The sequence below is a fragment of the Ursus arctos genome, chromosome X (genome assembly GCF_023065955.2).
Source record: "Ursus arctos isolate Adak ecotype North America chromosome X, UrsArc2.0, whole genome shotgun sequence".
Classification (NCBI taxonomy): domain Eukaryota; kingdom Metazoa; phylum Chordata; class Mammalia; order Carnivora; family Ursidae; genus Ursus; species Ursus arctos.
In genome coordinates, this window is record NC_079873.1 from 45,325,336 (window position 1) to 45,350,813 (window position 25,478).

A 25,478-nucleotide genomic window follows, 5' to 3' on the forward strand; every position below is an offset into this window, starting at 1 on the left:
TGAGTGGGTATACCTGTGTCCCCATAAAACTTTATTTACAAATATAGGCAATGGGCCCAGATTTGGCTCATGGGCCATAGTTTGCTGATCCCTATTTTAGACATATACGATTAACAAAATCTCTCTTTATCCAACCAATAAACTATAAAAGTTTAATCACCAATGACACTCTTAGCAAATGATGTTCGCATTAAGGTGGCTAGGCCTAGATCACCAATCTTCACAGATCCAGTGGGTCCCGTGATGAAAATATTGTCACACTTCAGATCCCGGTGAATAATGGGAGGAGTCCTAGTGTGCAAGAACTGCAACCCCTTTAAAATTTGCCTGCACCAGCTCCTTAAGACCTTTGGTTTCATGACTTTAAATCGTTTTAAGTACCTACACAAAGAAACAAAAGACCACAGGTAAACAAATATACCTAGCTTATTATATGAGCACTATTAGGGTAAATCCTGTAAGCTGTCTGGTATTGTAAGTACTATGCTTGCCATCACTGAGTTGTTTCCTATTATCTGTTATAGAAAAACAATTTTAAATCTAAGGCTTCATTCTTAGAGAAGACACCCTGCCAAGTTAAGCATTTTTTAGCATTTTTAAAATTCAAAACAAGAATCATTCTAATCAGAGTAACCTTTTGTGAAAAGATAGCACAATTTTTAAAAGAAAGTCCTTCTCTACTTTCTAATAACTGCTTATATAAGGTCAGCAGAGGGTTTAACTATGTAAAATTTTAGTGCAAAGATGCTATGAAACAGAAAAAGTATATTCCACATTTAATCATTATAAATAAGTGATTACACCATCAAATGAAAAACTGTAGTCAGAAATAAAACAATAAACTATAATTATATAGTACTGCTCACTAGATATGTGAATGTGGCCACACCCTTGATCTTTCATTAATTTTACAAAATGACATTTATTACTTCTAATTCTAAAATTTTATGCTATCCCACAAATACTCATTTTTCAATACTGTATTTTCTAACAAACTTCATTAACATCCTAAATTTTTTAACCTGCCCTGAAGCATAGTCACTAGATTCAGATGCTATCAATTCTTTAATCAAGTACTGTTATTTTATAAACAACTTTTATGACACTTGAAAATTATTTCCAAATAAAACTTCATTGGCACTATCAGAGTCAACTTACGTCTTTAAAGTTCCTGATGTCATAAGTTCAGTCACCAATACAATACATTTCTTTCCTTTTAATATAGACTCCCAGGAATCATAAAATCGAACTATATTGGGATGTTGGAGACCCTTTAACATTTCTGCTTCTTCCTTGAACCTTTGCTGCTCAGCTTTGGTTAATTTCCGATCCTGAAATGGAATAAGAAGTTCCAAATTAGAGTCCAGACATTCTCACGCACATTTGTAACATCACTCAAATGGGTGCTTTATTTTGTTGTTTTTATTTATGTATGTATTTATCTTCACCTTTCAATTTTTTTCTCAGGACCTATATAATCACTGATATATTTTATTAGGTAGATACTTTGACTCCTCCCATTCAACAATGCAGCAGCTGTCATAGTTCATAACTATGTTATAAACCCACCTGCAAAATAAATCAATACATTAAAAATCAATACCTCATATGATAACTAAACTTTCTGTGGTAACCATTTCACAATATATACATATATCAAATCATTATGTTGTACACCTTAAACTTAATATGTCAATTATATCTCAATAAAACTGGAAAATAAACAAAATTTCCTTTGCTGGAATAGAAAAACAATATATCAAAATGAAAAAAAAGTAATAATCAAAACAAATAGGAAGTTTCCCTAAATCCCTGAATTTCCACATCTACAGAATCTATAACGTCAGGGCAGGAATAATCAAAATGTCAGACATGTAGACATTTATTCTGGTTAAATATCTGCATTGTCAACATATTTCCAGACAGAAATATGAGATGACCATCCAGTAAAATACCCTTAAACAGGAATTGAACCTCTAATCTGCTACATTAAGTGCTAGAAGTCAAAGGAGGAATATTTACAGAATTCTGGGGGAGGATTGTAACCCTAAAACTCTGAACCCAGACCAGCTACCAATCAAATTTATAAGGGAAAAATAAACACATTTTCATGAAAACAAGGACCCAAAGTATACCATACCATACACCCTTTCTGAAAATATCACTCAAAGAATTTCAATAAAAACATGGCCAAATAACATCATTGGAAAAGGAGAGTGTAGCATACAATAAACAGCATGAAATTTCCAATAATGCATACTTAGAGCCAAGGCTAAGTAATCATGATTAATGTGGTTATTAAAATTGAATGAATTTTCGAAACAATAATTAAAATAGAAGATATATAATGCAAAAAGAAAGTCTGCAATTAAATCTCCAGATGATCTCTGGGTGTTATATGTGAGTGATGAATCACCAAATTCTATACCTGAAACTAACACTATACTGTATGTTACATAACTAGAATTTAAATATTTGAAACTACAAAAATTAAATTAACATTTTTTTTAAACTAACAGGTAAAGAAGAATAAAAACAATTTTTGTCTTTTTCAAGGGGGAGCAGGAAAGGAAGGAGTAACAGAACTATTTTAAGTTTTGATTTTGACAGAGAAATAATCAAGTATCCTAGTTAAAAATTTAGGTATGATTTTCATTTCAAGATGACTGACAATATATTAAATTAATTCCCTTCTCTTCCTAAATCCCACCAAAATGACAAAAGAAATATATGAACAAATCTACAGTAGTATTGGCAATATGAGAAGGGTTCAAACAAGATTTTTTAAAGATAAAAAATATATGCATTGATAGAACGTACTTTTATGAAACTCAAGAGAGCAGAAGAAATGGTAACTTGATAGACATAAAAGACTTCCATTAAAGAGGTTGTTGTTTTTTTTTAACAAAAATAAACTATTGGGACTTCATCAAAATAAAAAACTCCACAGCAAAGGAAACGATCAACAACACTAAAAGGCAACCTACAGAATGGGAGAAGATATTTGCAAATGACATACCTGATTAAGGGTTAGTATCCAAACTATATAAAGAACTTATAAAACTCAACACCCCAAAAAACAAATAATCCAGTTAAAAACTGGGCAGAAGGGGCACCTGGGTGGCTCAGTTGGTTAGGCAGCTGCCTTTGGCTCAGGTCATGATCTAGGGGTCATGGAATTGAGCCCCGCGTTGGGCTCCCTGCTTCTCACTCTCCCTCTGCTGCTCCCCTAGCTTGTGCTCTCTCACTCGTGCACTCTCTCTAAGTAAATAAATAAAATCTTTAAAAAAAACTGGGCAGAAGACATGAGTAGACATTTTTCCAAAGAAGACATAGAGATGGCCAAGAGATACGAAAAGAGGTTCAACATCACTGATCACCAGGCAAATACAAATGCAACTACAGTGAGATATCACACCTGTCAGAATGGCTAAAATCAACAACAAAGGAAACAACAGATGTTGGTGAGGATGTGGATAAAGCGTTACCCTCTTGCACTGTTGGTGCAAATGCAAACTGGTGCAGCCACTCTGGAAAACAGTATGGAGATTCCTCAGAAAGTCAAAATTAGGACTACCCTATGATCCAGCAATTACACTACTAGGTTATTTACCCAAAGCATCCAAAAATACTAATTCAAAAGGATACATGCACCCTGATGTTTATAGCACATTATCTACAGTAGCCAAATTATGGAAACAGCCCAAGGGTCCATCAACTGATGAACAGATAAAGAAGACGTAATATGTGTATACACACACAGACACACACACACACACACAGACACACACACACACACAACGGAATATTATTCAGCCATAAAAAGAATGAAATCTTGCCATTTGCAACAACAGGGATGGAACTGGAGGGCATTATGTTAAGAGAAATAAGTCAGAGAAAGACAAATACCATACAATTTCATTCATATGTGGAACTTAAGAAACAGAACAGATGAGCAAAGGGAAAAAAAGAGAGGCAAACCAAGAAACAGACTCTTAACTATAGAGAACAAACTGATGGTTACCAGAAGGAAGTCGGGTAGGGAGATGAGTTAAATAGGCGACGAGGGTTAAGGAGCGCACTGGTTTGTGATGAGCACCTGGTGTTACATGGAAGTGCTGAATCACTATACTGTATAGCTGAAACTAATATTATACTGTATGTTAACTAATTGGAATATAAAGAAAACTTTAAGGGGCACCTAACCAGCTCAGTCAGAACAGCATGTGACTCTTGATCTTGGGGTCATGAGTTTGAGCTCCATGTTGGGTGTAGAGATTACTTAAATACATATTTTTTAAAAGAGGAAAAAAGGGGAAACTTTTTAAAAAGAGGTGTTTTTTTTAAAAAACTTCATGATAACCCTAATAAAGCAGCACATCAGAGCTGTGGCAATTTCATTTTTGGTTACTTTATTCACATTATTCCTTGATGTGTATAAGGAAATACGTAAAGGGACATTCAGTGCAGCATGGTTTTAATTGTGAAAAATTAGAAAAACCAAACATCAAGAATAAAGTTTATTAAATGCCAGGTACTGCTCTAAATTTTTTAATATATTAACACATTTAGTCCCACAACAATCCTTTAAGATAGGCATTACTACCATCATCTCCATTTTGCAAATAAAGAAACTGAGGTTAAGATAGGTAACCTGCCCAGGATCAAATGCGCTAAATGTGGGTTATAGTCAAATAACAGTTAAAAGAATGAGGTAGATCTATGTGTACTAATGTGGATAGATCTCTAAGACACACTGCTGAGTTAAAAAAAAAGTACTCTGAAAAAATTACAATATGATAATTTGTATATAAAAAAAGAACCATCCTGAACAATGCTACATTTTCTAGTACATATTTAAATGCATAAATAAAGGACGAGATAGATACACAAATGAGTAGCTGCAATTATATCTGGAAGGGAGAAGATTGGCATACAAGTCTTTTCTTCAGATGATGACCATATGGTACACCTCAGTCCCTCAGCAATATCTTTTACTTTACTGAATATCTTTTATGTGACTAAAGTTCAGTCTCCTAAGACTTTTTTATATTTAACTTTCTAATCCATCTGGAGTTTCCTGTACATGCAGTCTTTTTATCTAGATGGTTAATTGCTTGTGCTAGCACCACTTAAACGACTCTTTTCTCACTGACTTGAGGAACGTTTGTTGTATATTGCTTCCAGTTATACTCGATTCTGCGTCCTTTCACTATCTGTCCATTCCTATGATAGTGGCTTTCAGTATGTGTAATAACTGATAAGGCAAATCACTTCCCTATTCATTATTTTCTTGGCTTTCTCATCTCTTTACATTCCATACAAACATTAAGATAATTTTTCCAATTAAAAGAATCACTTGGAATCTAATTAGAATTATATTAAACATACAGACATTAATTTGGAGAAAACTCACATCTAAAAAGCCATCTAAGAACATGGTATATATCTTTCCATTTGTCCAGAGCTCCAGTAAGGTTCGTTCGGGGAGGGGGAGAGTGAGGAGAAAGAGCTGATACTCTCCTAGCTTATTTTTTTCCTGAACCACATATTTAATTTTAATTTATTTAAAAATTTTCACTTGGTAAAACTGATTCTTTCTGGTGTACAGTTCCATGAGTTTCAACAAATGCATAAAGCTGTATAACCACTGCCACAATTTAAACAGAACAATTCCATCAACTCCACCCCCCCACACACATACACAAATTTCCTTGCACCATCCATTTCTAGTCAAACACTCTTCTCATCCTTAAACTCTGGAAACCACTCATCTAGTTATTATTCCTATAATTTTGCCTTTTCTGGAAAGTCCTATAAATAGGAAAAAAGTATACACAGCCTTTTGAGTCTGGCATCTTTTACTTAGCATAATGTCTTTTAGATTGATCCATGTTGTTGTATCAATAGTCTGCTGCTTTTAATTTTTGAATTCCACCTATGAACGTACCACCATATGTTTATCCATTCCCAGATGAAAAACATTTGGGAACTTTCCAGTTTGGGGCAATTACAAATAAAGCTACTCTAAATATTCATGTACAATTGTTTGTGTGAACATAGGTTTTCTTGGATAAATGTCTCAAGTAGGATTGAAGGGTCATATGGTATGTTTAACTTTGTAAGAAACTGACAAAGTGCCAAAATGGTTCTACCATTTTGTATTCTCACCAACAACGTATTAGAGTTTCTCCACATTATCCTCACTAGCAGTTGGTCCTGACAGGATTTTCTTTCATTTGGCTGGTTTTTAGCCATTCTAATAGGTGTACTGGGGTATCAGATTATGGTTTTAATTTTCATTCCCCTAATGATTAATGAGGGTGAGCATCTTTTTGTATGCTTCCTTGCCATACATCTATCTTCTTTGGTGAAATGTCTGTTCCAAACTTTAGTCCACTTTTTAATTAGGTTGTTTTATGTTATTGTTGAGTTTTGAGAGTTCTTTACAGATTCTGGATGCAAGTCCTTTATCACATATGTGATTTGAAAATATTCTCTGCCACTCTGTGGATTATCTTCTCATTCTCTTAACAGTGTCTTTCAAAGCACAAAATATTTTAAGTTTGTTGAACTCCAATTTATTGATTTCTACTTCTATGGATCATGCTTTCATTGTTATATTCAAGTTTGCCTAACCAAAAGTCAAAAAGATTTTCTCAAGTTTTCTTTTAGAAGTCGTACAGTTTTATGTTTTACATTTTTAGGTCTATGATCTATTTTGAGTCAAATTTTGTATAACATGAGAAAGTTAGGTGGACGTTCATTTTTTTAGGATGCGTGTATAATTACTCAAGCACCTTTTGCTGCAAAGACCATCCATTCTATGCTGAATTGCCACTGTATTTTTTAATAATATTTTTTATTATATTATGTTAGTCACCATATAGTACATCCCTAGTTTTTGATGTAAAGTTCCATGATTCATTACTTGCATATAACACCCAGTGCACCATGCAATACGTGCCCTCCTTACTACCCATCACCAGCCTATCCCATTCCCCCACCCCCCTCCCCTCTGAAGCCCTCAGTTTGTTTCCCAGAGTCCATAGTCTGCCATGGTCCATTGCATTTTTTTTTAATCACTTGACCATATCTGTTTGGGTCTATTTCTAAACTCTGTTCTGAGTCTATTGGGACAACATCAAAATAAAAAGCTTCTGCACAGCAAAGGAAACCATCAATGAAAATGTCAACCTACTAAATGGGAGAAGATATTTGTCAATGATACATCTAATAAGTGGTTAATATCTGAAATATATAAAGAATTCATATAACTCAACACCAAAAAAAGTCAGATTTAAAAAGTGGCTAGGAGTACCTGGGTGGCTCAGTCAGCTAAGCATCCAACTTTTGATTTAGCTCCGGTCATGATCTCAGCGTCGTGAGATCAAGCCCCATGTCCACCTCTGCGCTCAGCAGGGAGTCTGCTTGGGATTCTCCCTCTTCCTCTGCCCCCCCCCCGCTCTCTCTCTAAAATAAATAAATCTTTTTAAAAATGGCTAGAGAATCTGAACATTTTTTCCAAAGAAGACATACAGATGGCCAACAGACACATAAAAATAAGCTTAATATCACTCATTATCAGGGAAATGCATATCAAAATTACACTGAGATATCACCGTAAACCTGTGAGAATGGCTATAAACAAAAAGACAAGAAATAACAACTGATGGTGAGAATGTGGAGAAAAAGGAACCTTCATGCACGGTTGGAAGGATTGTAAATTGGTGTGGCCACTCTGGAAAACAGTATGGAGGTTCCTCAAAAAATTAAAAATAGAAATACGATTTGATCCAATAATTCCACCACTGGGTATTTATTTCCCCAAAATTAAAACATTAATTCAAAACTATAAATACAGCCCTTTGTTTACTGCAACATTATTTATGACAGCCAAGATACGGAAGCAACCTAAGTGTCTACCAACAGAAGAATGGATAAGGAGATGTGGTATATATATTTACAATGGGATATTATGCAGCCTCAAAAAGGGTGATAGTGCCATTTGAGACAACATGGAGGGACCTGTTTATTTTCTTATTGATTTTGCTAAGACATCCACAACAATATTGAAAAAAATAATGGTGTAACAGTTATCACCACCTTTTATTGTATTTTAATAAAAAATTTTATTCTAACAGCTTACAACATCTAACACTTTTTCTTATTGCAAGCAGTTTAATATGCTGAAGTAATTCCCTTACATTCCTACTTTACTTTTTTTAATTAGGAGTGGCTGCTGAATTTTATCAAGGCTTTCTCAGCACCTACTAATGTGATCATATAGTTTCTTGAGAGGTCCCTGATACAGAATTATTCTTAAAATCTTTAAGGCCTACCTAGTTGTAGCACATTCTTCTTTTGATCCACTGGTGAATCCTATTTGCTAATATTTTGCTAAGGATTTTAACATCTATATCCATATGTGAGATTAGGCTATAGTTTTCTTTTTTTGTACAATATTAGGATTCGTATTGAGATCACACTGACTTCATGAAATTAAGTGGGGTTAAATAGCTTTAACGTTGGAATTATTTGTCATTTAAAGGTTACCTAGAAATCGAGCTCTGGATTGCTTCTGATGTGTTTTAATTATAAAAAAAATTAAAGCATAAAGAATAAGGTATAATAACCAGCTTTGCTGAATTTTAACATTTTGCCAAATTTACTTCCACTTTAAACAAGACATTAGAGACATAGTTGAAATCCCCTAGATATCCCTTCTTAGTTCTATTCCCTTCCTTCCCATCCCAGAAGTAACCACTATCTGAATTAGGTTTTTAATCCATGCATGTTTTAAAAATATTTTTATTACATGTTTGTATCCATAAGCAATATAGTTTTACAAGTGTTAAAGTTTCATACAGGTGGTTATCATGTGTTATGTTCCTTTTGCAAATTATTTTGTTTGATATTACATTTTTTGTATTTATCTACTTTGATATGTATAACAGTTCCAGTTTATTTATTTAAACTATTGCATAGTATCTCATTATATAGTTCTACCACAATTTATCCATTCACCCATTGATGGACATTTGGGTTGATCCAAGTTTTCTCTATTATAAACAATGCTGATTGCATATTCTTGGATGCCTCCTTGTCCCAGTATTAACAACAACAACAACAAAAAATTTAGATCACTTTCTATAATAACTGGCCTATTCAACTTTTCTACTTTTTCTTGGGTACATTTTGGATTGTATTTTGTTTAGGAGCAATCTATTTCTTAAGATTTAAAATGTGTTATCAGTGTTATAGGTAGAATCTAGATGGTGGAGATAATGGATGTTCTAGGTAAGTCTTTCCACTTTGCTCTATATTTGAAACGTTTCATACTAAAATGTTGGGAAAATTTTGTTGACAAAGTTGCACATCATGTTCTCTTATACCTCTTTGACTCTTTTCCAGAGCATGGCTATTTTTCATTTTTCATTTCTTGTCTCATGTATTTTTGCCCTCTTTATTCTTCTTCATCAGGTTCATTAATCATTTTTCAGAAAGCCAAAATGAGTAGAATTTATTTATCCTATTTTTAGGTTTATAATTTTCTATTAATTTCAGTTATCTTTAATTTACTCTTCCTTTATTTTGCTTTATTTTGTTGTTATTTCTCTAATGTCTCAAAAGTACCATATCCCTTCTAGTTATTATTTATTAATAATGAAGACATTTTAGGTGATAAGTGTTCTTCTGGGTATAGCTTTTGCAATGACCCACAAATTCTGTTATAATGTCCTCTTTGTCACTGCTTTCTAGGTAGTTTATAATTTCAGTTTTGATTCTCTCCTCAATCTAAAATTGATCTAGAAGTATGATTTCTGATTTCCAATTAAGAATCTTTTGGTTATTTTTTCACTATTTTTTTTTAGAATCTTGGTAACTCTAAAGTCACCTGACACTTAATTACTGCTACAAAAAACAGAAAATGTGAGAAGAAACAAAGTTTTTAAATCATGTTATGTTTGTCACCATATAGTACATCATTAGTTTTTGATGCAGTGTTCCATGATTCATTATTTGCATACAACACCCAGTGCTCATTACAACATGCGCCCTCCTTAATACCCATCACTGGGCTACTCACCCCTCCACCCCCTCCCCTCTGAAACCCTCAGATTGGTTCATTATTTCTAATTTTACTGAATAATACAGAATATAAAATCTCTTTTCTTTAACTTAATGTTTTCTTTAGGCCACATAATTTGACCAACTTTTTAATAAAAATGTATATTCTCTCTTTGAAGGATATAAAGTACTATATATCCATCAAAAGAAGTTTGTGGATTACATTATCTAGTTCTTCTATGTTTATTCACTTTTTGTCTACTAAATCTGTCCTATTTTGAAATAACAAGACCTGAAATATCCTACTATAGCCATATGTTTATCCATTTTCCTTGAATCTATTACAGGTTCTTAGTTTAAATTACTAACCAAAATATTTTTTGTGCCTATGGCTCTTTCATACATCTTCTTAAACTGTGAAGTAAATAATTTCATAAAATCCTGTTCAATGTTTTAACTTTACTTCTGTCCTTCTGTGACAGATATTAATATTGCCACTCCAGCTTTCTCTTTCTTGTTCTTACCTTTATCTTACCTTTCTTTACCACTGTCTTAAGTATGTTTTTAGTAAACAACACATGGGTTTTGTCTTTTAACCCCATCTGACAGTCTGTTTAACAAGCAAATGCAATAGGAACATATTTGATTTAGCACATGATATACTTAATTTTACTCCTATCTTATTTTAGGTTGTTTATATATTTTACTTTTTGTTTCCTTTATTTCTATTAACTTATAAATATATTACATTTTTTTCATTTTCACAAGTGGTTAGCTTCCTTTTCCTGACACTCAAAACCAAACACCAATAAACTAATTCAGCAAAGCTGCAGGATACAAAATCAACATTCAAAAATCAGTTGTGTTTCTATACACTAAAATTAATAACCCAAAAAGGAAATTAAGAAAACAATTCCGTTACAATAGCATCAAAAAGAATAAAATACATAGGAAGAAATTTAATTAAGGAGAAGCTTAACACTGAAAACTACAAAACATTGCTAAAATTAAAGAAGATAGAAATAAATGGAATTTAATGGCTGGAAGGCTTAATATTGTTAAGTGTCAATGCCAAAGGAGATCTGCAAATTCAATGCAATCCCTTTCAAAATCCCAATGAGGGGTGCCTGGGTGGCTCAGTCAGTTAAGCAACTGTCTTCAGCTCAGGTCGTGATTTCAGGGTTCTGGTATCGAGCCCTGCATCGGACTCCCTGCTCAGCGAGGAGTCTGCTTCTCTTTCTGTCCCTTCCTCTACTCTCTCTCTCAAATAAATAAAATCTTTTTAAAAAATCCCAAAGACATTTTCTGCAGAAATTAAAAAACCCATCCTAAAATTCATGTGGAATCTCAAAGGACCTTAAATACCCAAATAATCTTGAAAAAGAACAAAGTTGGAGTTCCTGATTCCAAAACTTACTACAAAGCTACAGTAATCAAAACAGTGTGCTACTGGCATAAAGGCAGACAAAAAGATCAGTGGAAAAGACTACAGAGCCAAGAATTATCCCTTTCATATGGTCAAATAAATGATTTTCAACAAGGATGCCAAGATCATTCAATGGGAAAGGACAGTCTCTTCAACAAATGGTAGGAGAAACTGGGTATCCACATGCAAAAAAGTGAAGTTGGACCCTCACCTTACACCATATACAAAAATTAACTCAAAATGTATTGAAGACCTAAACGTAAGAGCTAAAAATAAAAAATTTCTAGAAGAAAACAAAACATTCATAACATTGGGCCTAGCAATGAATCTTTGGATATGACACCAAAAGCATAGAGTTAACAAAAGAAAAATAAATAAAGTGGACTTACTCAAAATTTAAAACTTTTGTACACTATTAAGAGAATGAAAAGATAGCCACAGCATGGGAAAAAATATTTGCAACTCATATAGCTGATAAGGGATTAATACTCAGATCATATAAAGAACTCCTACAACTCAACAACAAAAAGACAAAAAACCCAATGTAAAAATTGGTAAAGGACTTGAATATTTATTTCCAAAGAATGAAATATAAATTGACAATAAGCACATGAGAAGAGGCTCAACATCACTAGTCACTAGGGAAAATGCAAATCAAAACCAGAATGAGATAGCACTTCACATCCATTCAGATGGCTATTTAAAAAACAAAACAAAACAAAAACAGAAAATAACAAGATTTGGCAAGGACGTAAATAACTTGGAACCCTTGTATACTGCTGGTAGGAATATAAAATGGGGCAGCCACTGTGGAAAACAGTATGGCAGTTCCTGAAAGAGTAAACATAAAGTTACCATATGATCCAGGAATTCCACTTCTAGATATATACTAAAAAGAATTAAAAGCAGTGACTTAAGCAGATATTTGTACACCAACGTTCATAACAGCATTACTCACAACAGCTAGAAGAAACAACACAAATGTACATCAATGGATAAATGGATAAAACAAATGTGGTATATACGTACAACGGAATACCATTCAGCCTTAAAAAGGAATGAAATTCTAATACATGCTACAACATGGATGAAACTTGAAAACATTATGCTAGGTGAAATAACCCAGACACAAAAGGACAAATATTGTGATTCCACTTTTATGAGACACCTAGAATAGGCTAGGCTAATTCATAGAGACAGAAAGTAGAACAGTGGTTACCAGGGGGTGGGAGAGTGTTTAAGGGGGAGTTATTGATTAATGGGTATAGAGTCTCAGTTTGGGATAATTAAAAGTTCTGACAATTGGAGGTGGTAATGGTTATAGAACACTGTGAATATACATAAAACCACTGAATTATGTACTTAAAATGATTAAAATGGTAAATTTAAAAAATATTTTATTTATTTATTTGAGAGAGAGAGAGAGAGAGAGAGAGAGAGAACAAGTAGGGGAAGGAGCAGAGGGAGAGAGACAAGCAGACTCCATGCTGAGCTCAGAGCCCGACATGGGGCTCAAGCTCAGGACCCTAAGATCATGACTTGAACTGAAAAATCAAGAGTTGGACACTTAACTGACTGAGCCACCCAAGTGTCCCTAAAATGGTAAATTTTACACACATTTTGCCACAACAAAAAATTATTTTAAGAAAGAGTTAAGGGGTGCCTGGGTGTCTCAGTTGGTTGAGCATCTAACTTTGGCTTAGGTCGTGCTCTCAGGGTCCTGGGATCGAGCCCTGCATTAGGGTCCTCACTCAGCGAGGAGTTTGCTTGTCCCTTTCCCTCTCCCCCTGCCCCCCCCCTGCTTGGGCACTCTCTCACACTCTCTCTCTCTCAAATAAATAAATAAAATCTTTAAAAAAGAGTTAAGGAACTCATACATTATTTGTCTTGCTCTGACTTATCTCACTTAGCATAATGCCTTCAAGGTCCATCCATGTTGTCATAAATGGCAGGGTTTCCTTCTTTCTCATGGCTAAATAATATTCCGTTGTGTATATCTAAATAATATTCCATTGTGTGCATACATATGCTTCACATCTTTATCTATTCATCTGCTGACAAACACCTAGGTTGTTTCCATATCTTGGCTATTGTGAATAATGCTGCAAAGAACATGGGTATGCAGATATCCTTCTGAGATACAAACATTGTGTGATATCATTTAAATGTGGAATCTAGGGGCGCCGGGTGGCTCAGTACGTTAAGCATCTGCCTTCGGCTCAGGTCATGATCCCAGGGTCCTGGGATTGAGCCCCAAATCAGGCTCTCTGCTCAGCAGGAGCCTGCTTCTCTCTCTCCCTGCCACTCCCCCTGCTTGTACCCCCTCTCTGTCAAATAAATAAATAAAATCTTTAAAAATAAGTAAATAAATAAATGCGGAATCTAAAAAATGTATTTGTAAAAACAGAGAGTAGAACACTGGTTACCACGGAGTGGGAAGGGAATTTGAGAGATGTTGTTCAAGGATATAAATGTACAACTAGTAAATAAGCAAGTTCTGAAGATCTAATAGACAACATAGTGATTAGTCAACAATATTGTTATAAACTTCAAAGTTGCTAAGCAACTAAATCTTAACTGTTTTCAACACAAAAAAGAAATGATAAACATGTGACATGATAAATTGCTAATGCTACTGTAGCAATCATATTGCAATATATAAATGTATCAATCCAACATACTGTACACCTTAAACTTACACAATGTTATATGTCAATTGTATCTGAACATTTTTTTTTAATGCTAAAGAGTTAAGGAACTTAAAGAACAAGAGCAAAGAATGCTACACTTAGAAGAGACCTGGAAATAAGTGTTTATGCTTTTCTGTCTAATCTAAGATGACTAATTAAGTTCTAACTGTCCCTATAATTAGCTGGAAGCCATTAACTTGTGATAGATCAGCAGATCTGTTCTGAAGAATAATGAATAAATTTTGATGCCTTCTTATTAAATTAGTAGAATACAAGTCTTTCATGTGCCAAGCTAAACTACTCCATCTTACCCTTTGATCCTAGGAATCAAAAGTAGTCAGCATTAGGAGTAAACAACTTTACAAAATTACAACTGCTGCCCCAGATATATCGCTGGAGGTAAACTCCACTTTCAGGGACGGCCCAGATCTTCCAAGGTCCACTTCTAATTCAGTGAGTGGAAAGTAAACCTGCCAATGGAATATACACACAATGGAATATAACTCAGCCATAAAAAAGAATGAAATCTTGCCATGTGCAATGATACAGATGCAACTAGGAAGTATTATGCCAAGAGAAATCAGTCAGAGAAAGACAAATACCATATGATTTCACTCATATGTGGAATTTAAGAAACAAAACAAATGAGCAAAGGGAAAAAAGAGAGAGAGAAAGGCAAACCAAGAAACAGACTCCTAACTAGAGAACAAACTGATGGTTACCAGAGAGGAGGTAGGCCGGGGGGGGGGGTGAGTTAAATAGGTGATGGGGATTAAGGAGTGCTTTTGTAATGAGCACAGGGTGATATGTGGAAGTGCTGAATCACTACGTTGTACACCTGAAACTATTATTACACTGTATGTTAAATAAATGGAATTTAAGTAAAAACAAAAACGAAACAAAAAAGAAACATTTCATTTCCAAAACATAAACTATAACCTTATCAGCTATGTCTCTTAATGCAAATACCAACAATGAACTACATAAGCAGGTCAGTGGCTATGTGGCTCTGTTTCTGCAAACGTGAATGGAAGAAATCATCAACAATATTATAAAAGCTGTATTATAACTTGTTCAAGAAGGAAAACCACAATGAAGGCTTCAAAATGGTGCTTAACTTACAAAGCAGTCCATAAATAAGTATTTTGGATAAATATGAGGCTGCTCAGTATTTTATCACTATCATTTATTGAACACTTAACCATGTGCCACGTTTTATAATAATTATCTCTGATCCTCAACATTTTTATTTCTCAAGCCGAGCAGCAGGTACACAATTTCCATCATGTTATTCTTTTTTTTTTTTTTTAAAGATTTTATTTATTTATTCGACAGAGAGAGAGACAGCCAGCGAGAGAGGGAACACAAGCAGGGGGAGTGGGAGAGGAAGAAGCAGGCTCCTAGCGGAGGAGCCTGATGTGGGGCTCGATCCCATAATGCTGGGATCACGCCCTGAGCCGAAGGCAGACGCTTAACCGCTGTGCCACCCAGGCGCCCCCATCATGTTATTCTTTATTCTCTTTTGCATATCAGAAATATTATATTCCTTTTTTAAAAAGTAAAAAACTAAGGCTCCAAAATGTTAAGCTGCTTAGCTTGCCCAAGATACCCAACTGGCAAGGCAACACTGGAACCCAGGTCTGCCATATTCTGAATTCTGAGTACTCTCTAGTTCATTGCTTTGCCTCCCAGAAACAGTCTTCACAGCAATGACTGCAGATACCTCATTCACAAACCACTTTCCTTGGAGAGATGGTATAGTATACCAGAACTAAAGCTATATGAAATAAACACACACTAGGATAATGATAATTTATAAGTGGTAATACCAAAGTACTAATGAAGAAATCAGCATATAATAGTTATAGCCTGGCCATATTAGCATTTTAAAGCTTTTAGACAGCAATAGTATCAATACCTTTTTAGAAAGTGCTCATCAATGGTAGTCAAGATAGCACATGGAAAAGGGAATGAACCAAATACAGAACCAGGTTCACTTGTCTTCCAGTACCCTTGAACAAAGACGATGTCCTCATTCAGGCAGAACCTGAGCATACAGTTCATTTGCTTGGTCTGTTGTCTTGGCAGAAGAACACACAGGAACTCTAGTTCCTTTGTTCTGACTCTATTCTTACCAAGCCAGTTTCTGATTATAATTTAGCGTCCCATGTATCTAGCCTACAGACCAACCAGAACTCGTTGACCTACCAACTGTATTCCTCATTCTAAATTAATAAATTTGTGTCCTAGATTTAGGCTTTTGAATTAACACAAGTCAGTCTCCCCAACATTTCCAAACACCTCTGAACACTGACCGAAAATGAAGACCAGACACTGAACCAAGGCAACCCAGCCATTAAATTGTTCCTCAGAGGCCCCCAGGCCAGGGAGTGTCTTTCAATGACACTATTAAATATCCCTTGAGCCTTAGTAGTTTAACATTAAGAACTTTATTTTAAACAGGATCCACTTATGAAACTGTTCTAAATTGATTAAAAACAAAAGAATGATCTGCTCAAATTACTAATGAGGGGAAAATTCTTAAATCACCTATGTAAATGTTTCATATTATAACTGATGAATACAAATCCCTGCTTTATCCCTTTGAGCAAGTTACTTAATGTATCTAAACCTCAGTTCCACCACCTGAAAACTAATCATCTCTACTTCATACAACTCTTACAAAAATTAAATAAAATATTCAAATTAAGTACCTATCCAGGTACTCATACAAGTGCTCAATTAACATTAATTTTGATAAATGGAAGGTATATGATACCATTATTAATAATTTAAAATATACTAAAGTTCCTCAACCACAAATTCCCCAATTGTTGGACTTTCAGAAACTTATCAGTCATACTTAGGAAAAGACCACATAAAACTAAGAGGTAATTCCAATTAATAACTATAGAAAGAATGTGGGGAAATAGAAAATCACTATTAGAACATCAACAGTAATACTTATTACAGGCAAGATACACCAACGGTTGCCAAAACAACTGGGCGAAGTTTGAGGAGAAAAAGATACTTGCATAGTCTCAAAGTACCTACTCCCAAGATATTTATTAATCTACAAAGGGAAAAATATTAATTTTACAGTAGGAAACAATCTATTAGCCACCACCCTAACCAAGTGATCAAGGTTATCATCACCAGTAATCTAAACCAATATCATGTACCCCCTGCTATGATGCACTGAGAAGGTTGAATCACTTCTGTGGTATTCTTCCCAAAATTCATAACCTAAATCTAATCATGAGAAAACATGGCAAACCCAAATTAAGGGACATTCTATAAAATAACCTAGTAGTACTCTTTAAAAGTTCAAGATCATGAAAAAGGAAAGACTGAAGAACTATCATAGTTTAGAAGAGACTAAAAGCATGTAACAACTAAACACAATGTGGGATCCTAAATGGGATCACAGCACTGAAAAAGGACATCAGTAGGAAAACTGGTAAAATCCAAGTAAGTTCTGGACTTTAGTCAATAGTTATTACACCAATTTCAATTTCTTAAGTTTTGATAAATGTTCTCTGGTTAAGGTATCAACATAAGAGGATACTGAGTGAAGGGCATACCAGAACTTTCTGTACTACCTTTGCAACTCTTCAGTTAGTAGCAAATTATCTCAAAATAAAAAGTTTAAAAAAAGAAAACTAAGTAGTAAAGCAGTGGTATCCCCATTGCCCGATACTCCCAACCCTACCATTTCCTTCAAACAAACCTATATTTAACAGCACTTTGATCTTTTCACTAATTCCCATCTCAAGCCTTCTTACTGACTATAAATTCCCTCTACTGTAAGTTTTATGAAAATAGGGCCTGTGTCTGCTTTTCCTCCCCATTATGTCCCTAGCACTTAGCACAGTTCTAACACATATGGAACTGAATAATTATTTGTTGAATGGACAAATGAATGAATGGCAGCTGCGGGTATTGTACTCATTTCCTATTTCTGTTGTAACAAATTGCCACAAATTTAGTGGTTTAAAACAGCACAAATTTATTATCTTCTACTTGTGGAGATCAGAAGTCCAAAACGAGTCTCACTAGACTAAAATGAAGGTATTGACAAGGTTCTGTTCCTTCTGCATGCTCTAGGGAAGAATCTGTTTCCTTGACTTTTCTAGCTTTTAAAGGTTTCCCATGTTCCTTGGCTCACTGCCCACTTCCACCAATCACATCACTCCAACCTCTGCTTCCATCATCAGATCTTCTTCAGACCATGACCATCCTTCCTCTCTCTAAGGACCTTTGTGATTACCTTTGGCCCACCCAGATAATCTGGGATAATCTACCCACCACAAAATCTTCAATCACATCTACAAAGTCCTTTTTACAATGTAAGGTAACATATTCATAAATTCCAGGGATTAGGACATGGGCATCTTTGGAGTGTAATTAATTAGCCTACTAGATGTATCAATTTGTTCTTTGAGCTATCAAACAGATAGATAGTTCAAAACTAACTCTGAACTGAGAAAATAAATGCAGTTTCCCAGATCAAGTCTGTCTCCTGACACTCTCACCCTTTGTCATTTTATGAAAACATCTGCCTTTGGTTTGTACTTGATAAAGTTACGTGACTAGTTTTTAAACAAAGAGACTAGAATATATATATTTAAGTAAGCTTTATCCCTCCTCCCTTCAATGTAATCTTCTCTGTCCATGAGAGTATTCCACTTTGAGGGCTAAGTCAGATGAAGAGACAGGGGAATCAAACTGAATAACAATATTTTGGGTGTGCCTATATGTAACAAAGCATTTTCTTGTGGTGCTCAAACAGAACCTGGAAACATTTCCAAGAAGACCGTAACAAAAATATTTTGAGAGCAAAAGTATCCCAGAGTGAATACTTTGGACCACAATATTTATTCAGAAAAAGAAATTCTAGCATACATTTTTTTAATTTTTCCTTTGGAAATTTAGCTGTTTTCACATTATTATCTAATTCTAATTTTACAATTAAATGTAGGGCCGGTGTTGAAAAATACACTTCCCCAAAGTGCTTTTAGGTGATGAATGACAATAAAATGGAAAGAAGTTTCTCCACAATTGTGATAGGTGCTTTGGGTGTGGAAGTATAGATTTTTAGACTGCTACTTCCATTGCATTGCTCTGAATATATACACTACTATAATGAAAGTGCATTAGAATGCTCACTCAACATGTCAACCTGCTACAGTCAACTGTGTCTTTTTAAAAAAATCTTTCTTTTCAGTGCCATTTTTGGTTCAGTTCAGAGATTACAGCTAGACTTGTTATGTGTCTAGTTGTTAGATGGAGGCCCATTAAGAACTAGAGAGTATACTGCTAAGTGAAATAAGTCAGTCAGAGAAAAATAAATACCATATGACCTCACTCATATGTGGAATTTAAGAAATAAAACACACAAGCAAAGGGAAAAAAGAGAGGGGAAAACCAAGAAACAGATACTAACTATAGAGAACAAACTGATGGTTACTAGAGGGGAGGCAGGTAAGGGGATGGGTTAAATAGGTGATGGGGATGAAGGAAAGTACTTGTCCCGATGAACACCGGGTGATGTATGGAATTGTTGAATCACTGTACCGTACACTATATTGAAACTAATATTACGCTACATGTTAACTATACTGGGATTAAATTTTTTTTAATTTTTAATTAAAATAAAAAAGGAGGCCCATTTAATTACTCTGAGAAGCACGCAATCACATATCTGACCCCACAGTGAAGCTTATTATAAGAACACTCAAATACGTTTTAGAAACAGTCAAATCACAAAAAAGTTTTCAGATATCTATGATGTCTCTTCATTTGGAAAATAGCCCCATTATATGGAAACTCAATTCCATCAAGAAAACAAATGAAAAAATGCACTAGTGGAAGTATTTTTTCCAAATTATAGTAAAGCAAAAACTGGTTATGTTTCCATGTGTAAAAGGAGAGTGCTGTTGATTCTCAAGTTGTTAGTCGAAGAGGAAAATATTACAAATTTTTGTGATTGACTCCTTCTAAGAGTTACTAAACAAGCCTTTCAGTAACATCTTACCAGGTCTTTCAACATCAAGAACTAAAATAAACAGTCTTCCAAACAACACTTATGACTGATAACCCTCACTCAGAGTAAATTACCAATTTACCAAGTAGTTTAGCAGATTTTTTACAAAGAACAATTGGTCAGCCTTTCCAGTAATGCATAAATCAAGTTATGGAAACCATAAAATAAGACAAACTATTGAAATGCAGATGTTTATGGCCAAATCCTAAATCTGACCTACATCATCAAAGGATTTGTTTGTTTAACATTCTCAAAGTCAAATATCAGCAGTAAAATCTCTCTCTCCTGGTTCTTTCCACTGCCATAAGGTCAATGTATTCTAAACAAATGGATATGGAGCTTTTAACAACGTTACACAAGGCTCAAATATCCACAGTGGGGGAAACGCCATCAAGCAAAAAAGGTGTGAAAGCCTTTTGTTAAGCTGTTAAATCAAACATGCAAAAATGAAATAAAAAAAAGAACTGCCTAATTTCAGGGAATGAGATTTAAGCAAGAGGTGTTATGTATGCAATAAAATACAGTTAAAATATTTTAATGATGTTAATAAATAGAAAATACATATCAAATTGATAACAAAAGTATGGACATACCAATTTTATATACTATACACACAAACACATACACATACATATAAACAAAGATTGGAGAAGAATTTGGAATACTTTAAACATTTAAATTACTGACTGGGATGTTTTTTTACAAAACTGTTTAACTATATAACAAAGAAGACTTTGTGAAAAAAATATGAAAAATTATACATTACAAATTGCATAGTACTCATAAGTTAGTTTTTCCTAATTCCAAATATACAGAAAATGAAGTGATGTCTAAAAATTTTATCAACTAAGTCCATTAATTCTGACATTCCTTTCAGAATAGAAAACTGCAATTATTCTCGATGTAAGTTAAAATGTATTTTATATATTTACAACATTTGCTCTACTTGAGATATTACCAAAGCTGGCTATGTGTCCAATCACCTGGGGAACTTTCAAAAAATAAGTTTCTGGGGCCCATCTCTTTGGAGATTCTCATTTGGAAAGGCTGGAGCAGATAGCAGGAATCAGTATCTATGATATAATATAAAGCTCATGTTGGTGTATTAAGGGAATTCCTCCTCTGATTCAGCTAGCTCTTGGACTGGTGGTCCCTTCTTTCAGGGCTTTTCAAACACTACTGTGCATACTGTGTGTCACTAAGAAACAAATTCTGATTCAGTAGGTCTGGGATGAGATTTCGGAACCTGTAGTTCTCTTTTTTTTCTAAGATTTTATTTATTCATTTAAGAGAGAGAGAGAGACAGAGAAAGCAGAAGCAGGGGTAGAGGCAGAGGGAGAGGGAGAAGCAGACTCCCCACTGAGCTGGGAGCCCCACGTGGGGCTCGATCCCAGGACCTGGAGATCATGACTTGAGTAGTTCTAACAAGCTCCCAGGTGATGTCCATGCTGCTGGTCCAGGGACCACACGTTGAGTAGTAAGACCTCATGGGCTCTTTCAGTCTCTCCACAGGGGAATGATAGAACACACTCCCCTAAGTGGTCCCTACCACTAGAATATTTTAAGTTTTACCTAAGCCTCCTTTAGCATAGCTAGAGTATACAATTTGCAAAATACCTGACATATCTTTACTATGTATCCTACTACCAAGTGAATGGAAATGATTTCCCCCATTTATAGACAGAGTATCACAAAAGATGAGTGTTACCAACATCAAAAGGAAGAGATGAAATTAAAATGTACATAGTTTTCACTATATATACAAGGATGTTGATCACAACCATGTTTATAATAGTGAAATACTGGAGAAAATTCTAGATGTCCAAAAATAGCAGACTGATTAAATAACTTATAAAGGTGTCTATTAAAAATAATAATTTAGGGGCGCCTGGGTGGCACAGTGGTTAAGCGTCTGCCTTCGGCTCAGGGCATGATCCCATCGTTGTGGGATAGAGCCCCACATCAGGCTCCTCCACTATGAGCCTGCTTCTTCCTCTCCCACTCCCCCTGCTTGTGTTCCCTCTCTCGCTGGCTGTCTCTATCTCTGTCGAATAAATAAATAAAAAATCTTTAAAAAAATAATAATAATAATTTAATTCACAATTACTGGTAATGAAAAGATGTTCATGATAAGTAAAAACAAAAGGTTTTGTAAAATCTTATAGTAAGAATCCCACTTTGTGGAGAAAAAATAGTCATATACTCATCTGGGGAAAAAAAAAGAGTCCAGAAAGATAAATACTGTTTAAAAGCATCCTCAAAAGGGGCGCCTGGGTGGCACAGCGGTTAAGCGTTAAGCGTCTGCCTTCGGCTCAGGGCGTGATCCCGGCGTTATGGGATCGAGCCCCACATCAGGCTCCTCCGCTATGAGCCTGCTTCTTCCTCTCCCGCTCCCCCTGCTTGTGTTCCCTCTCTCACTGGCTGTCTCTATCTCTGTCGAATAAATAAATGAAATCTTTAAAAAAAAAAAAAAAAAAAAAAAAGCATCCTCAAAAGAGTGGAATTTCAGGTGCTTTTGATGTTTATTTGTTCACATGACCTAATATTTCTACTATGACACAGACCTTTTAAAATTCTTTTTTTTTTTTTAGATTTTATTTATTTATTCAACAGAGATAGAGACAGCGAGAGAAGGAACACAAGCAGGGGGAGTGGGAGAGGAAGAAGCAGGCTCATAGCGGAAGAGCCTGATGTGGGGCTCGATCCCATAACGCCGGGATCACGCCCTGAGCCAAAGGCAGACGCTTAACCACATGCCACCCAGGCGCCCCGTGACCTTTTAAAATTCTGAAAGGGGAACAAGGGGGTGAAGAGCAAACTAAGCAAACCCACACATGCACACACCTTTCGAGAACTACCAGAATGGCTGGACTGCTAGGTAACTTGCATTCCAGAGAGCCAAGGGACTTGTCACATTCAAAGCACTATGAAAGCTTGTTAAAATTGCAGTCTTACATCCCACCCCAGACTTATGGAATCTGAATCTCTGACAATAGGCTCTGGAATCCGCATATGAAGCAAACACTAACTCTTACAGACAGTGAAGTTTCAAAACCATGTTGTTAAACAAAAAGCTCCCTAGAAATGCAGGAACCTGGACTAAATTTCAACCTATCTAAATGGAAACCTACAGCAAATTCAGAATGGGTGAAATCACAGCACCTACATACACATCCACATGCACAGAGACCACTGGAATCTGAATAACAACAAGAGCCTGTACTTAGTGACCTGCTCTATTCAATCTTAATTTTAAGCATTTCATGTGAACACTGACATTTCCCATGGGCTGACTGAGGTCACAAAGGTTTCTTTATATTTGAACTATAACTATCCAAAACTATTCTTATTATAATCCCTTCTATGATGTTCTGTCCCCATTTAGTCCTTCATTAGTTAAAAGTACCACACAAATATTGTGGAACCAAATATCGAGGAAATTCAACTAATCTCCTGTTGTTTTCATTTCTCCTTTTGACTAACCTCAGTAGGTTCTGGTGATTATTTCTTCCAGAGACGCTCTTTGAGGTAAATTTAAAGCAAGGACAAATTTATATTAATAGAAGTCCTCAAAGAATCAAGCATAACATTTTCTATTCTGAAAAACACCGTATGAACCCCCAAAAATTTGTTGAAAGAGAAAAGGGAGGTATCGCACTAAATATATCTCTGACATATCACACTCCCAAACACTTAGTACAACAATCAACTCATAAGGCAACTAACTAAAACTTACTAAAAGTTTTCAAAATGAGACCTCAAGAGTTTGGGGGATTTCCCAACATTAATAAATTAAGAGCATTTTCCCAAAGAAAGCATTGATAGACTTTTTCCCTTTTAAAACAGGAGGGAAAACAACAGTAGGAAAAAAAGGCTGCCATGAGCTCCTAAGACGATCTAGGAATAGAGCATAATTTCAGGGAGGCAGGGAACAAGCCTTTCAATTTATCTTAATCCATGATATACATTAATCCTGGATCACTCAGAAGGCCAGGGCTGCTAAAACTGGAATTTATTAAAACCAAGAAGATTATATACCCACCTGCAGTTCACACCAAGCAACCTCAACCCATGTTTCAGTGTCCAATCCTTTATATACTGTTTTAAATGCTCCTCTTCCCAACTCTATGTCGAATTTCAGGAACCTGCCACTAGGAGAAGTAGCTACAGCCTTCATTTCTGCTTCTTCTTCCATTTCTTTTTCATTTTTCTCCTTGAGACATTCTTTTGAGGACTCTGAAGTTGCCTTTGAACACTGTTCGTATTTAACTTCTTGTCCACCTCCTAGCACATTTGTAGGAAGCTTTTCTACTCTTGGAATATTTGCTGTGGTCTTCATTCTCTCATCTTTGGAGGAAGATGCAGCAACTTTATCATCTTCCATCATCTCAACACTCTTTCGGAAGAATCTCTTTCTTTCTATAGTTTCCCCAGAAGCAGAAAAGGTACTCTTTTTTTCTTTTAGTCTAGCTTCCACTGTCAAAGTTGCTACAAGCTGAGGAGCTCTGTCTTCCAATGAAACTCCATCAGGTTTCTCAGAATCTTCTGTGCTAGCTGGTTCTCCTGAATCAGTAGCCATTGTAATTGAGGTTGGCACTAAAATTTTTCCTGTTCCACTCTTTAGTCCAGTTACATCTCAGGTATCAGAATGGACTTCCGTTTATTTAGTCGTATGTTTCCATAGCAACCTGGAGGGGGGAAAGGATATTTTAAAATCATCCCACAAAGGAAATCATTAAGGAGAAAACAAGTCACCTGATTGCTTAATCCCTTTTTTTCTTAATAAGAAGTTTGTTCTTTTTCTGTCCAATCTTAGCAACCAGGAGACTCCAGGGACTATGTCTTATCTTGTTTACCACTGTAGTCCTCAGTGCCTAGCAGACTACTTGGCATATACAGCTCAATAAATCTTCATATTGCATGAATTGAGTTAGGAACTTAGTTCTCAGCACCATCTATCAATCCATCATATTTAAAACAAGTATCCAAACCCTGAGTTCACTTAGCTACAATGTAACACACAATAAGTAAAATAAGCACATAATTTCTCAGTAAGTAGTTTTTATCTAAAATTCTGAAATTAATCCAATAGTAGTATATTTTATTGTGGTAAAATATACTGAATATCAAATTTACCATTTAACCATTTTTCAGTGTACAATTCAGTGGCATTAAGTACATTCACAATGCTGTACAATCACTACCACTACCCATTTCCAGAAATTTTTCATCATTCCAAACTGAA

The 25,478-nt window shown here is 35.1% G+C and overlaps 1 protein-coding gene across 1 annotated transcript in view; it reads right to left on the reverse strand.

The window, feature by feature from the left end:
- The window catches only part of WNK3 (WNK lysine deficient protein kinase 3), a 158,617-nt gene that overhangs the window by 112,705 nt on the left and 20,434 nt on the right, over window positions 1-25,478 (reverse strand). Inside the window, exons 2-4 of the mRNA XM_044380160.3 lie at window positions 24,276-24,921; window positions 1,159-1,331; window positions 161-381 (exon numbers count right to left, since the gene is read on the reverse strand). Coding sequence (XP_044236095.1) covers window positions 161-381; window positions 1,159-1,331; window positions 24,276-24,812 — 931 coding nt within the window. The 5' untranslated portion in view covers window positions 24,813-24,921. The remainder of the gene's footprint in view (window positions 1-160; window positions 382-1,158; window positions 1,332-24,275; window positions 24,922-25,478) is intronic.